Raw genomic sequence first — 16303 nt, forward strand, 5'->3', positions numbered from 1 at the left:
AATTGGCTTTGCCTGCCACCTCAGAGACCATTGGTTGGTTCGGAGAGCCCATACAATGGGCTTTATTAACCTGCCGTGTCATAACGCAGTCATTTCATCACTCGCTTTAGTCAGGTGTCCTGAGGTATCGGTGGTTTGGGAGGGTTTATTCCTTCATTAACCTTCCAGTAACAGCTGCATTAAACCCTCAAGTGCAGCCATGAGTATTAATTTCTCATATTCTTTTATACATAGCATAGAAGTTTCAGCTTCTGTTAGACTTGAAAACGTGGCTTACCAATGGTGTTAAAATCCAAATTCTGTTTTACTTGCACCAGTGAGGTCATTAGATCTCAGCAGGCAGGGTGGTGAGCAGGGTTGACCCTAGCCTGCTGGTGCGGGTTCGCGGTCCCTTCCTCGACGGTGCGGGGAGGGCCGTTGGCCGGAGGACTGGAACGTCCGGCTCAGACGGGCATTGGCACCGCTCTCCCAAGGCACATTCGCATTGCTCGTGTCCCTTCTGAGGAGCCAGCCTGTAGCTTCTATGTATTTGGGAAAGGGGCACTTGAGGGTCCTTTCATGTCCAAATCAGGATTTTTCACATGTCTTCCCGCAGTCATAGCTATGTCAGACACAGCAATTTCTCCGTACCACCACAGCATTTTAGTTTTCTTCTCCTTTTTATAGAACTGCCCGTAGCGTATACTGCTCTAATCTTTTTAAAGCACTTCGCAAAGATAGTAGAGGCACTCGGGGATAATCTCTGTGAGGCCAGTAAATTGGCCACCACTGAAGCACTGAGCGACATGAAACGAGGTGACTGTAATCTGCAGAGGGAGCCTTCCTCTCGTTTGGACGTACAGTGACCTGCAGACACATGAAACAAACCACAGGAGTTTGCAAAGCCTCTGTCCTTTGTTGAAGGATGCTACCGGAGGGAGTAAGGAGAAAACTGCAGGCAGGCCAAGATATTAGCCACTCAGCGTAGTGTGTGAAGACCAGGGGGAATAAATCATCAAAAGGGATGCTTGACCATGGAGAACAGTTCATCCTGATTTTTTTTTTTTCTCCTTGATATCAAAAGGCAGGTTTTGTTGTTTTTTTTTAAATCTCATTATTATTGCAAGGCTTAGCAGAAGACTTTCTTACTGAAATGGAAAGTTGAAGTGTCCATGGAGCTGCGGTATTTATATGAAACCAAAAGAAACTTGCAGCTGGGAAAGGTCAATGTTCAAGTTCAGTTTATCAAGGCAAATAATACAATTTGCCTTTTGTTGTAGCAATAGGGAAATGATAATCATTGTTACTTTATTACTGTTTAAAGTGTTTATGCCTAAAGAGGTCACATGTATGTATATCATACAGTTTCCTTGAACTGCTTACATGAAAAGTACTCTCTGCTGGTTGTCCCTGTCCCTATTTGATCAAAGTCACAGGCACTGGCATTTGTGTGTCAACAGATGCCAAACTCGGACTTGGACGTCTAGGCCTGTGCCAAATGCCATGGAGAAACTGCTTGTGCATAAAGAGAAGTGGTTAGCAAGCGTGCCCTGCCACCTCAGCACGGCCTGTGGGGTAGGAGATCAGCACTCCCTATACTTGCCATGAGTGTGGCCCCTCCTGCGAGGTGGGGACCAGCACCCGCTTCCAGGACACCAGGTCCTGGCTGCACAGCAGGAGTGACCTGCATGGGGTGGGACGTGCCTCACCTCATCGCAGGACGAAACTCCTCGAGGAGCAGTTCTGTTCCCTCTCACAAGGCTGAGGGATCTTGCCCAGAGGCCTTGGACTTGTCCCGCAAGTGGGCTGTTGGGTGGCTGATTCATTTTCAGTGCGAGTAGAGGGAGCATGGACCAGGTAGACAGTTTTTGTCCAGTGTTAAGTGTCATCATTTTCCACATCTTTCTCTTGGTAGGTGATGAAATACACTCCAATGAAGACAGGAGCATCCATGGACAGAGGCTTTGTGATGGGCTCTCGGCTGAGGACCTCTTCTTGGATGCAGGTTCCTTGTCCTGAAGAGCAGGTGATATTGCTGGGCTTTGTTGTGGGCCTTCTTGAGCATTTGTGAATGTCCCTGAGCACTGCCTTCAGGCACAACTTTATCCCAACCTTCCAACTGAACAGCAATCCACTTACAGACAGGAAGATAACTGGCTAGAAATGGCTGCTGTAGCTCAATGTCAAGAAGCTGTGATTGTTCACATATTCCCTGAGAAAGCTGATGCATGTCCAGGGTTTTGCTGGGGACCACAGAATGCACAAATGGCAACCTCAGAGAGCAGCACCACGGCAGAGAAAAGGCTGCACGTGCCGGGCATACCAGACAGCCTTGTGTGGGATGTGCGCACAGTCAAGCGATGCCCAAAGCTGGGGTGGTGGTGGGAATATTGGGGGTGACCTGGGACTGCTGCAGGAGCACAGCAATGAAGGACTTTGGCCTTGAGAGCACTGCTAGGGCCATTTTTAATCACCGAGCTGGTAAGTGCCAGGTCACTCTGTCACAGTCTGCTAAGCAGCATGTTTTAGGAGGCTTGTCAGTGTTAAACTCCAGCTGTCTATAGATGGACTTAGGAAGTGGTCTCTGCAGAAAGTCAGCAGGAGGTGGGCTGTGACTAGCAGTTGGGGAAAATCAGGCCACTTGGCTGCTTAAACGGGATCTGCAGGAGCTGCCAGACCCATGCGGCAGACGTCAGGTTGGAGAAAGAGAGGGCAGCACTCCAGTGACTGGTACAAGAGCGAGATGGCTGGGGACAAGTCACACCTAGCACCCTTGCAAGGGACTTCAGTGAAGCGAGTGTGTGGGTCACTGTCCTCACCATTAGCAGGAAGGCAAGAAGCTTCTGTCTTTCACCACAACAGAGCTATTTCCCCCTTCTTCTCACTGTAAAGGATTGCTCTCCCCTTTTATTCTCGTCACATTGCCTTTATTCCCCTCTCTCACCATGAGGCTATCATAACAAACACAGGGAAGGCTTGATGGGAGGGATTAATCTGCCTCAGGAGGGGCAAAAGCAGCTGTGGACGGTGGAGGTTCCCAGTGAGGTGCTTTGCTTCCTTCAGCCGGGTGCCATCACCAGGGCCAGTTTGCTGCCATGGGTGGGAAGGGACAAGCCGGTAGGGACACTGAGAGGTGTGCAGGGATTTCAGTGCAGTAAGAGTGTGTTGCTCGACAGGAAAGCTTTGCTGCTCCAGATGAATTAATTCAGACTCAACTTTTTAAATTATGACTACAACCTGATTAGTAAGAGAGGCCATACCTAAAATACAATCATCGATAACCTCAGTAAAGACCAAAAATACTCCAGACTGACTCACTTAAATCACATGTAACGTGTCTCTTCAACAAGACGAGATCTCATTTTTCAACTGCGTGGGAAAATCCAACTATACTTGCAGTGTACTAGATTGGAGGGTGCTTAGCAGTCTAAAAATATGATTCAAAGGACTTAAAAAAATTTTTTTCAACCTGTACTGGAAATTATCTTCCCTTCTTTTGAAATTAGCAACTATCCTGCTGGTAAAGTAACTTCATAGCTGATTTCTTCTGCTATGTTAAAGTCACATTCTCAGGCGGTGACAACTCCCCGTTATTTTTTACTGTGCCCTTTTTTTTTTTTTAACCTGTGTGAGATTTTTCCTCAATTTCATTTGAACTAAAAGTCTACTGGTCTTCAGTGAAGACAAAAAGACAAAAGTACTGCTATTTTAGCAACATACGAATACGCACTATGTTTGTGTGTGTGCCTGTGAGCCTGTAGGTCAGGTTATGTTGTATCTCCCCTATTTTAAAGGAAGTTGTCTTTTTGTCAGATACATGCTCTTCATTAAAGATTTCTGCACGTAGCAGTAATAAGGATATGAGGAAATCTGCTGTCTTGGGCTGGCCACAGATTCACAGGCTGTATTAATAGATAGGATTAGTGAAGAGGAACAGGTCAGAAAGCTGCAAAGCTCCTGTCCCTTGAGATATCCTTCTTTAGATCATTAGTCTCATTGAAGAGCTCCCTCGAATGCAGGGAGCAGAAACTGAGGAAAAGGCTCAAACCGTTTTATTTCGCCAGGACGTGCTGAGGAAAGGGCAATTTCTGGCTCATAAGCTCCACTGAAAATGTCTGTCCAGTTTTCTCCACAGGCACCCTGGAGAAACAACAACATCAGTTTTCTGAGCAGAGAGGCAGCTGTAACAGAGCAAGGAGAGACTATCATAGGTTTCTACCTACTGGCTTTGGGTATGTACTCGGCTTGGACGTGAAGGGAAGCTCCTGAGTAGAGTTTGGTATAAAGTTCAAAGTGATTTGTTTGGGTTTCATCCCTAATAGGACAGGATGTTAAAAAATGCAACTTTTTTCTTCAGCTATTACAAGTTCAAAGAGGTACAGCTTTCTTTTTTTAAAAAAGAGATTCATAATCAATGCAGAAATCTTGAGGGAAAAAAATAGTCAAGCCTGTAAACTTTTAACTAATGTTCAGTAAACTTAGTATGTGGGAAGATGAAAAAGTACCTTATCAGAAGTACATGACACTTCTGTGTCTTCTCATGCCTCCATAGCACTGAATTAATGTTCTGCGATTTCCGGAGTTTTGACTGCTGGCAGTCAGTTGGCATCCTACATTTACCTCCTGGTGAGACAGAAAATATGATTCTGTAGTTTTAAACTTTTTTTTTAACTATTTGTACTGCTCTTGCTTTAAACATTTGATGCACATAGAAATAAACTTCTATGTTAGATCTATGAAAGATCTAAGTACTAGAACATTATCCTGTGTTAGCAGTCACAGTACTGTGTGTTTATTTTGGTTCTACTGCCAGACAGCTATTGTAAGTGTATAATAAGGATTTGAAAATGGCACCCAATATGAACTTACTTTGATCCCCGTGCAATTTTGGTTTGTTTGTTTAAATACTCTCTATTTGGGACAGACCCATTGCAGCATACAAGGAAACTTTATGAAATTTCAAAGAATGCAGGTTTGCTAGGTAATCAAAATTTCCAAACATAAAACCTCACAGGAAAATACAAGAAAATGTAACTTCTATTAAATCTGTTCTTCTAAACAGCATATACAAAAATGTTTCTGTTTTTAAATGATTGATCTAAACAGATTTTTTCTTTTTCTAAGCTTATCACATATTGCAAGTAGCTTACTAGCCCTCAGCTTATGCTTGAGAAAGCTCTAAGGAAGTTACAATGTAAAATGCTAGGTATTTTAATACGTTTGCATGAGACTTTCTTTTTTTACCTATAGGAACTAGAGAGGAAGAAGTTGTGTTTAGAATAAAAACAGAGATTCTAGTAGAAAACTGTGTGGCTTCTATCTTAGGAGATTTAATTAGAAGAGTGGCCGTAAGATAAATCAGTTGTTCCTATTTATCCCCAATCTGTTCACATCTGCGTATCACTTCACAAATGACTGGGAAATGGCTGCACCATCAGCTAATGAATTAATCAGTTGCACTTAAGTCTAGAAAGAACATCTTAGGTCAGCAAGGCCAGTCCCCTGCTGTGACAATATATAATCTCATTTACGAAGCTACCATGCTCCCTCATATAACTGGCTAGGGTTTTTTTTGTGTTGCTACCACACTTCCAGTTGACAGGCTGTTCCTGGTTTTATTTCTCTGTTGGGTAGTAGCCTTTCCCTAAATTCCTAGCTAAAGTGATCACACTTACTTTATACCTTTTTTGTTGTTCCCTTTAATTGAAATAATTTTTTTGCCTGCAATTAACATCCTACAGCCAGTCTGTGTTCCTGAAGGAAAAATCATACCCTGTAGTCAACCTTTGTATACCCCTATTAAGCAAGTGGGGTGGTTTTTTTGTTTGGTTGATATGGGGTTTCTTTTTAGTTATAATTTATTTATTTCCTGTCGTAATACCTTTTCCCCTGTCATCCCAGCATATCATTCTAGCAGCCTTTGACGCCATGTTTTCCATCCTGGACTCTCTTGGGTTTTTTTTATTTTTTTAACTTGCAGCCAGGACTGAATACAGCATCCAAGCAAGGTCTTGCCATCACCATTTACATTAATATTTGCAATTTCCCAGCTCTACAGATCCCTCCTAGTGTTGCCTCTGCATCACACTGGTAGTTCAAACTTCTTCCATCCATCAACCAACAACAGAGGTGTTTTCCTCTGCTGCTTCCTAATGGTGACCCCACATCTTCTAGCAAATACTTTTTAAAGTACCTAGGTGCCTGAGCTTTTAGGTTGTATATCTATTGGGTTTTACTTGCTCCAGTTCCTTCTGCCAAGCTTACAAGTGCTTGGCATGTCACTGCTGCTATTCTTGAAACTTACCTCCAGATTCAAAACTCAAGTCACATTTCTTGCAGAGTATATGTAACCAGTAATAGCACTACTCCAAGTTAAGTGTAGTGTGGATCTGGTTAAAATGTGATGGAGGTAGGTATACCTTTTTGCAATAAGAACTTTTGAAAAATATCTTAGCAATACATAAATCAGAAAAGTCCTCATGTCTTTCTCCTCAAAGGTCTACTGCCACACTTCTGCAAGCACCAATCGTAACATTTTACAGGTATTACTGTTATGTACACCAATAACTCAGTCTATCTGGGGAGCAGTGATGTGGCAGAACAAAATACTCTGTTATGCAGCCACCCTCTTGCCCTTCTGGCAGCCAAGGACAAAGGCCAGTCCATGTGTTACATTCCCGTACTTGCATTTCTTTAGAGGTCTGGAAAGACAACCTGCATTTGTAGAAGTCTACGGGTACTTCCTTACACAAAGTCCCAAATATGCTCATATTTCATACTTTTGGGGTTTTTGATGCCTTGGAAAATAGCTTCGGTGATTACACTTCTGTAACTGCTCTTTTGAATCTAAGTACACCAGTGCAGCTTTTTGCAAATTCTGATGTACATTTCCAACACTAAAGGGATGTATATGACTGGTGTTAGGACTAACCCAGAAGATGGGGTTCTTCTGAATCTCTTCACCTTAGCAGGATCACATCCAAAAAACCTAACCATCTTTGGCCAAGTCTTCCCACAGTCACACATCTTGACAGAGGATGTGAATATCCAAGAACCATGACCTAACAACTTTTGCTGAGATGAGGCCTCTTTGCATGTCCCCTTCTGGAAATTCTCATGTCACAGGTAGCATGGATGTCTGTCACGACCCAGACTGGACAGACCAGGGAGTCATGTTTAATTCAAAATTCTCTCGGGCTAAATTAAGGTGAAACAACACCAAACGATCAGTTAAAGATTTTATTTGTGACAGAAGAGGCATGGTAGTAGGTGGCAGGGTTTCTCACAACAGGAATTGGCATAAGACTACTTCTGTAAACCATGTGACCAGAGTAACCATATACATCAATTCAGGGAATAATGAGATCCTTCCCATTGAGTTACGAGGTTCAGAGCAGACCCCCTTGCTTTCTAGACTCCTCCTCAGAGAAGGGCCCAGGGGCAGCTGGATCCACTCTTAGTCCCAGACTTGGTCAACGGTTTTATGTTTCAAAGGGATGAGGTGTAGGGATTGTGGAAAAGGAAAAGGAACGAGAGAAGAAGGCAGAGAGAGAAGAAGGAAGAGAGAAAGATTTCACCAGTCCTGGGTCCAGCGTTGGTTCAATCAGCCAAGGGGTCCAGTTCCAGTGGGCTTGCACACCTGGGGCTTCAGTTTGTGTCCTTTTAGCATCCTTGCTCCTCCTTCGGGTGGGCACCCAAACTCATCAGGTGAATGAGCAGTTTGTGAGCCTTTGGGCTTGGGGGTCATTTGTGGAGTAACTTCTCCTTCCCTGCAGACGTGGCCATTGTTTGATCTTTGTATCAGAACAGGGAGCTGTGCCCCCTCCAGCACCGCCCTCCCCCTCCTGTTGCTGATGTCTGAGCTGATGGGCTTTTCACCTTGGTTCCTTGCTGTGCAGGGTTTGTCTTTAAGCAGAACTTGCCCCACCACAATTATTGAGACATTAACTCTTTCAGTCTCTCACAATGTCATATGTGACAGGCAGGACACTGATGTATGTGTCGTACATCATACACGAGCCAGGCTGTATCAGATCCAGGCAGCAGGGTCCTCAGCATACTGCATGGAAATTTGAGCTCAAAGCCTATGCTGGAATGGGTATCACACACTAACATCACAAGCAGACCAGCATCAAAGCGCATGAGTGCATTTTGCAGATGCCAATGGACTTTGAGGTCACCGTACTGCTTCTTGGCATCCAAGTCACTCTTCCATCATTCTCCTTGCTAACACTTTGGCCAGGAAACCAGCAAAGTGGGGGAAAAATGCAATGCCAATCCCATAGTGGTGAGCCATCATAGCGTGCTTAGAGGGACTATCTGCAAGTGACAGCAGCCACTGTGTTATCCTTCATTAGGTCAGCTGCATCAGCATCCCCTTCCTGGAGGCAGCACTTTGTTTCCATCCTTCCCTTTCATGAGTTCAAAACTGTCTTTGACAGACGGGTGGGACCTTGTCCTATTGCCAGCATTATATCTGACCCCTTTTTGCCCAGGTCCTAGGTGGTATAGTACTGTGGAAAATCATTGCATAGTTTAAATTATTAGGTGCAATTTAAAAGTACTGTCCACAGCTGCTAGTTAAGTCAAAGTTAGACCTGGGGGAAAAAAATGAAGCATTTTTTTCTTCATAATTATTAATTGGAATTCTTAAGTAAATTGTTCTTTTCTGCATTTATACACAATTTGTTCTGTGCTCATTTTCCTGGTTTCACAGTTAACTGGGACTGTTAGAGTGAATGCTTGGCATAAAAGGAAATTTTAAGTCAGTGGGAGAGAATATTTGTTAGAGAACAAATTCTGACTTTTTGTGAGTGTTTATATCAGAAAGGCATGCTGAGAGCATTACCAATCCCATCAGAAAACTGGAACAGACCACAAGACCCAAATATGCCTTTAAATAGCACACGTTTCCGAATGGTAATAGTAAACTGTTATTTGACAAGTGGCAGAATGAGTGGGTTTTGGGGACATTGTTTGACAGATAAATCTGAGGAGGTGGGAAAGGAAACAAGCTATTCAGAATACATTCATCCACAAGATGATCACATTTATTGAGCAAATAATCTCTCTATGCTTTGTCAAGTCTAAAACATGATGACTCTTCTCCTTCCTGCCACAATTGGCAGTGTGCCCTGGATAGGATACTGTGTATGTATAATTAGCAGCGAAGACTAAAAGCAGAGCAGGGTCACTTCACAGTTGCAATAGTTAATGACAGCTTTGCAAATTCTCTAGATTTTATCACTGTTTTAAGTAAAGTTTTCTAGTCTGAAAATCTTTTGCACCAAACGTCTTCAGATAGACATTTATGTTTGTGTATAGGTAGCTGAATCAGTAATTGGCTTCATTAATGCCTGCTCTATACCTAGATTCTCAGTCCAGTTTGTGTCCTAGAGATGAGGTTATTTGCTGAGGAAAAAGCATAGCTTGTCTTGTGACGCTGAGCCTTCACTTTTTGCTCTCATTTCTTCAATTCTTCCACTTAAGGCTCCCTGTATATTTTAAACTGCAGGTGGGTGAGTTGTAACACCCATTTTTCTAATTCATTCTTGTCAGATTTTACAAGTAAAGGCCATGCAACAATGTCTAATAAGAACAAGTCTAAGCACAAAGCATAATAACCTATCTTAGCTGGGCACAGATGCAGTCATCTACTGGAAACAGAGATGACAAGCTTGGAGCTATCAGTTCCCTTGTACCAAATTTAACTCTGCAAAAATGTAAATTGAATGTTAATAATGAAATTGCATGCAAGCTAAGGTGTTTATTGCTTGGTCAAAGACCATCTCAGGTACATGAAAGAAAAATAGGATATGTCTGGATGCTCAGGCTTGGGTGAGCTGGCAGAAATCTTTGTAAAAGTGTTGTGTTCCCTCCTAGCTATTCCCAGAGTTAAACAATCTCACTGTTCTCAGTCACTGTCAGCAGAGAGATTTTCAATATCCTTAGTCACTCTTGCTGGCTACTTTTTTGGTCCTTTGTTTGCATGGGCTGGTGGACAGCACCAGCACTTTGTCAGAAGGGTTTCGGTTCCTGACTACCACCAGCTTGCTTGGCAGCCTTCCTGCACCTCCCCCAGAAATCATGGGTAACAGGACCAGCCTCCTTTGTGGAGCACTTTTGACATCTGTGCTCTATTAGGGTGTGTCCTGGTTTCTGCTGGGATAGAGTTAATTTTCTTTCTGATAGCTGGCATAGTGCTGTATTTTCAGTTAAGTATGAGAAGAATGTTGATAACACACTGATGTTTTCAGTTGTTGCTAAGTAGTGTGTAGACTAAGTCAAGGATTTTTCATCTTCTCATGCTCAGCCAGCAAGAAGGATAGAGGGGCACAAGAATTTGGGAGAGAACACAGCCAGGGCATCTGACCCAAACTGGTCAAAGGAATATTCCATACCATTGGACAGCATGCCTAGTATATAAACTGGGGGGAGCTGGCCTGGGGGGGGCTGTGGCAGATCACTGCTCAGGACCTAACTGGGCATCACCCTAACTGGATGAGTGGTGAGCAATTGCATTGTGCATCAACTTGTTTTGTATATTCCAGTCCTTTCATTATTATTATTGTCACTTTATTATTGTAATTGTTATTATTATTATTAGTTTCCTCCTTTCTGTTCTGTTAAACTGTTCTTATCTCAACCCACGAGTTTTACCTTTTTTTCCTGATTTTCTCCCCCGTCCCCCTGGGTGGGGGGGAAGTGAGTGAGCGGCTGCGTGGTGCTTAGTTGCTGGCTGGGGTTAAACCATAACAGGTGGAGGTGCTCAGTTTCTTCCTATCTGCTGGTTTTTTTCTCTCTCAGCCACGTTTTGATCTCAACTGGAACCTGTCCTTTCTCACCAGGATTACTTTAGGATGCTGAGTTTGGATTTTGGATTTGGGTTATGTTGGGGTTTTTTTCCACGTATACTCCTGTGAGTGAATATTGCTGGCACCTTGCAAAAAATGAAACTAGTTCCCTCAGTTGTTTCTTTTCTATGCTCTGTTTATTGAGATGCCACCTCGTGACACCAAGGCCTTATAGCACTTGAAGTTCAGAGGTTTCTTTCTGGGCTTTTGATCTGCGGTGGTCTACCCTGAGGCACACACCGCCTGCAAAGCAGCTGAGGAGGTCCCTGCTCTCACTGAGCGGGTCAGAGCTATCGCTGTGCTTCCTCCACATTGCATTTTCAACCTTTTTCCCTGTTGTGCTGTCAGGGTTTGGGGGAGAGGGGGAGGGAGATCGTTTGGTTTGACGTGAGGGGTTGGTTGGTTGGGGTTTTGTGGTATTTTTTAATATGTCAGTCAATACAGTCAGCAACCCCAGACCAACGAATCTATCTGATGGTGCAGAGATCCAGTGTCCCATAGTCACTACTCTAGCTGGTAGCACTTTTATGTGACCACTGCTTTTGTTACTCCACGGTTTACTGAGAATTGAGTTCCTCCAGTTTTTTTATCACAGTATTAATATGGTCTACAACCCAGACAGATCAGACATTTTAGGGACTGGATATGACAGTGCAGGTTCTCCACCTGCTTTAGTTAAAAGGATTGTGCCTACCTGCAGAACTCATGCTTGCTCTGTAACGTTATCTCCTTCAATGCTTCCCTCATGCCCACCCTCAGCGTGTGCATGCAGTTCCAAAAAATGAACACAAATACTGCATCTCTGTCACCTCTATCTAAAATGGGTATTGTTGTTTTACATGACGTTTTGCTCAAGTTCTTCCTTAAGATACTTTAACTGAAAACTCCCTTACCTTCCAGGCTGGGGGAATTTGCTCTGTATATTCCCAGGAAGCGCACATGTATGACACTTCAAGGGTAGCCTTCCTATCCGTTACACTGCATTGACAAAATTTTGCTATTTACAAAGGAGGTGCCATTTTATTTTGTCTGCCATTTTAGCACTATGTCTTCATACTGACAGGGAATATATTTCCATGGCTACTGCCTGGAAAATTATCTTACCTTACAGAAGATAGAGCTGACATACACAAACACCACATTTACCATGTTTGCATTGCAGACTATCTTGAGGCACTCCCAGAGCTGTCTTCCTCCAGCACCCTGCTGTGCTATTTATAATACCTAGACTCAGACAAAAGTCAGAAACAATTCCTGACTTAAAGTGCATGCAGCCGCTGGAAATGAGACTCAACTAAGAAACATTGTCACCTAGTGGCCAGAATAAGATGTATTTATTATTGTTGATCTTGTCCTTATAATGAGATATGTATAAAATATATGTATGTATCTCAGTGTATCATTGCACCAGTAACTCTTTCTGGTTAATACTGTATGCCAACATGTCAGCTCTTCCCAGTTCAAAAGCTCTTTAGTAAACCACGTGCATTTGCTAAGCAAGCCAGAGCAGCAGCAGCTTGGCAATTTTGCAAAGAGAAGTTACTAAAAGGAAATTGCTCCACAGAAAAAAATAGTTCATAGTGCTGTAACTGTCCCATCAACCACCTCCCCTCCCGCTCCAGACTACCCAGAGCACCTCACCAGCCGGTAAGTTCCCAACCTCTCTGCTTGGAGAACAAGCACCTTGCTTTTTGGCATTTCAGCTCGTGATACTCCCAGATGGCCTGGAGATTTGGAGGCAATTTCCTCCCCTCCCTTCCTAGCCGAGGCAGCCCGGCAGCAAAGTGCTGAGCTCCTGACATACAGGGTTGTTGGTGCTTCCTGAAGGAAAGCTTCCTGCCGCTGCCCTCTTGCTACAACACTAAACTTAGCAGCCATCTTTCATCTTGTTAACTCCTTTGAATATCCAGGGATGCTGTGCAATGCCATCGTGTCATGTCCCTTTTCAGTGCATATATTCACCTCTTGCTGTGTCAATATACAGCACCCTTACTCTGGGATATCTACTGCTTGTGTCTGGATAGAGGGCTTCGGATCAACTCTTTTCTCCCTCACCTGGTAATTAATGCTGTACCCTGGCATCAACTGTGGGGAACAAAACCACCAGCTCCTGGGTTCCTAAACCTGTCCAAGGCTGCAGGCGCTCAAAAGAGGTGGTGTTTTGCTCCACATTACCAAGGTGAAGTGAGGCCACCTCTATGTCAGCAGCGGCAGGGCTGGTTTGGGGTATGCAAACGGGAGCCAACGGGGAGCCGGGTGCTGCCTGACCTGCTGCTCAGCACCTCTCCAGCAGCTGCCCTGGAGCCATCCCCTTCACTGACTAAGCCCCATTTTCAACACTGAGCCTGAAGTTTATGAGTAAACATTTTATTAAAAGTCATTCATTTGTACATGTCTACATCGTTCCAAAAAGCAGGATGCAAACTATCAAGGTCTTGCACTGATGGGTGGAGAAATAGTCATGCACATTTGGAAACTCTAGGTCTCTCCAACTGAGTAAGTGGCTGACTTTCACCAGATCTACAGTCATGTCCCTTAAGTTTTCCTCACGTAACTAAACATGTACAAGTCATTCATCTCTGTTCCTGGAGAGTAAGAGAGCACATAACTTTCTTTAAAAATAAATTTTAAAAGACTTTAAAGCTCCCAAAAGGTCTGTTATAAATGTTCTCTTCATATAGATTCAGGTGTATTACTGAAAAATATTCCCATCTGGGACAGGCTTTGCTGCAAGGAGATCCTAGGCTGTTCTAAGTGAAGAACATAATTATATTAGCTGCACTTCTCAAGAGAGGACTGGTAAAGCGGCTCTCTGGATATGTGCATGAACTTTCAGTATCTGTTATTGTATACAACATACCTAAACAGCTGCAGCTTTTGGCAGATTGTTTGTAGTCTCTGCTCCACTCTACCAATCTTTCCTTCGTCCTTTTTTTCCCAGGTGTTATGTTTCATGAGTTTCACCTGTCCACTTAGGAAAAAAACTTCTCTAGGCCCTTAAATGGTGGATCTTTGGCAGATGCAGCAGCAGCTCTTTATGTTTGTTCTGTTTTATTGCTGGAGTTATTCGCTTGTTCCTGCCTCTGAAATGTACCTAGCTACTTAAAATGGCTTCATGCATAGGTTTTCCAATGGATAATCTAGTTTAATTTGTTTCTAATGGAACAAAAGCATAATTTTATAAGTGATGTTGCACATTTACATACTGAACTGCTTCTTGCCTTATTTGCTTTTTGATTTCATGGATTTAATTTTTTTTTTTTTTTCCAGGTTGGCTGTCTTGGTTTGGAAACAGCATTGTGATTTTTGTCCTGTATAAGCAAAGGCATCTTCTGCAGCCCACTGACTACCTCACATTTAACTTGGCAGTATCAGATGCTAGTATCTCTGTGTTTGGTTATTCACGGGGGATCATTGAAATCTTCAATGTCTTCAGAGATGATGGATTCATTATCACATCAATATGGACTTGCCAGGTAAGACTGGATTACCCTTAATCAGACAAAATTGGTGCAGCTATTTCTGTTTATATTCTGTATATAAATAACCAGGCAGGCCTGAAAGAGAAAAGAAATACTGGCTGACCTTCCAAAATGACAGTGTTCTCTTTTGTTACACCCATAAATCTATGCATTTGATCAGTGTTTGACCAATTTTCAGTGATATTTTTTTTTTCTATCTATTTGCAATAGTTCCTACTAGTTTGCTTTTTTTACTTCTTGTCATAGCTCCCACTCATGTTGGAATGCTAAGGTGTAGGCTGTGCTTGTTTTCAGCTCCCCTGATGTCAACCTGGTTGTTGGCACTTCAACATTTGACTTAAAGCAATGTAGACTCCTACTTGACAACACGCGTGTAGAGCAAATCCTCCACACAGCGCTCGGGTATACCCATATATTTTAGCATACAACTTCTTGTACTAAATCAGTTCTAACTCTTCAATCTTACCCCTAAATTCTTGGTTGGTTCACTTCCTGTGGTAGGATGAGTGACTTAACTTTATGGCAGAGTCATCCCTGAACTTGGAGGCAGCTTTTCGTTGGAGAGCTCGGAAAATATTATTACTGTTAATTCTGAAATGCACCTGCATAGACTGACTATAAATACATCCCATGGATAGATAGGCACAAGTCTGGCTCCCTGGTGCTTTCAGTAACATCTGTGAGAAAGATTATACTTAGTGTGCCTGTTTCATGAGGGAATCAAAAATCTGAAAGTGACAGGATAGCCTACGGCAAGGTGTAAGAAAGATTGTGATGAAGGAAGAGGGAGAAAGAAATAATCCTCTTTTCTTGGGTGTGGTTTTTTTTATAGTTGTGGGGTTTGGGGTGTTGGTTTTTTAAAAAAAGTAAATAAATAAAAAAGAGGAAGTTGAACTATTGGGTAACATAGATGAAAAAACTTCTACAGCTCATGTCCTCTCCCGTTCAATACAAAGGTTCAGTTTACCCAGAGAGGAAGATTTCCCACAGAAGCCTCTGATTAAGCTAGGAGATGTAGTTTGATCTAAACCCCGATTATTTTCTTGTTTAAAAGGTATGTCTATAGCCATTTTGCAGAAAAGGATTTATCAAAATGAAGCTAATTATGTCCTCAGTAAAATCCACTATTTCTCTAATGAGAACACCTACAGTTGCAATCTAAGATCTGTTGAGGACAAACTTCAAGGGCACCTCTAATTTTTTTTTTATTGATGGAAACCCTTGAAGTCATCAGATAAACAAAGACATACCTGCAAGCTGTAGAATTCACACCCACACTCAGAATTAAACAGATTCGCTTTTTCCCTGTTTCAAGGAAGGTTGGAGCTATGATTAAGAAAGGAAAGGTGAAATCTGGATCTCCGGGTTCAGTTCTAGCTTTGCTGCAGACTTTCTGTGTGAGACAGAGTAAGCCATTCAGTGTGAAATCCTGAACCAAGACCTGTGGCATGACTTAACCTTTACAACCCAGGAGGTTGAAAGAGGTAACATTAAATGGCCCTTCTGCCTTCCCAGTCCAAGCTCTTCCAGAGCCCCATCTATTCTGTGGCTCTTTTTTTGGGCTGTAAAAAAACAGCACACACAGGAATCGACATAGCATGGGCATACTGTGCCTGTACCTCTTGATTTGCATGGGAGTTGTCTGTCAGCAGCCTTACAGCTTTATTCCACGATGCCTCTGCCTGGGAGTCCCTCTTTGGCTGACTTTGAGCTATTTAGAGTCTCATTACAATGATCTGGCTCTTTTTTTTTTTTTTTTTTTTTTTTTTTTTTAATGTGAAAAGGCTGAGATGGAGGTGTGCTTAATCTTCCTGTGCTTGAAATGCCTTTACAAGGAGAGAAGCGGTCCCTAAAATTTTTGGGGTACCCAGATAGTTTGTTGGTCAGGGTGTGTTAAGTACTCTTATTTGGATCTCCTGGTTTTGAACAGCATTCATTTGTAAAATATGGATATCAAGCAAAGTTTTAAAGTATTGGGATCCAAAGATT

General features: G+C 42.8%; 1 protein-coding gene across 1 annotated transcript in view; it reads left to right on the forward strand.

Moving 5' to 3' along the window:
* Positions 1-4090: 4090 nt before the first annotated feature.
* Positions 4091-16303, forward strand: part of LOC142038072 (visual pigment-like receptor peropsin) — a 35289-nt gene continuing 23076 nt past the window's right edge. Inside the window, exons 1-2 of the mRNA XM_075043085.1 lie at positions 4091-4211; positions 14103-14308. Coding sequence (XP_074899186.1) covers positions 4091-4211; positions 14103-14308 — 327 coding nt within the window. The remainder of the gene's footprint in view (positions 4212-14102; positions 14309-16303) is intronic.

The sequence above is a fragment of the Buteo buteo genome, chromosome 12, assembly GCF_964188355.1.
Source record: "Buteo buteo chromosome 12, bButBut1.hap1.1, whole genome shotgun sequence".
Classification (NCBI taxonomy): domain Eukaryota; kingdom Metazoa; phylum Chordata; class Aves; order Accipitriformes; family Accipitridae; genus Buteo; species Buteo buteo.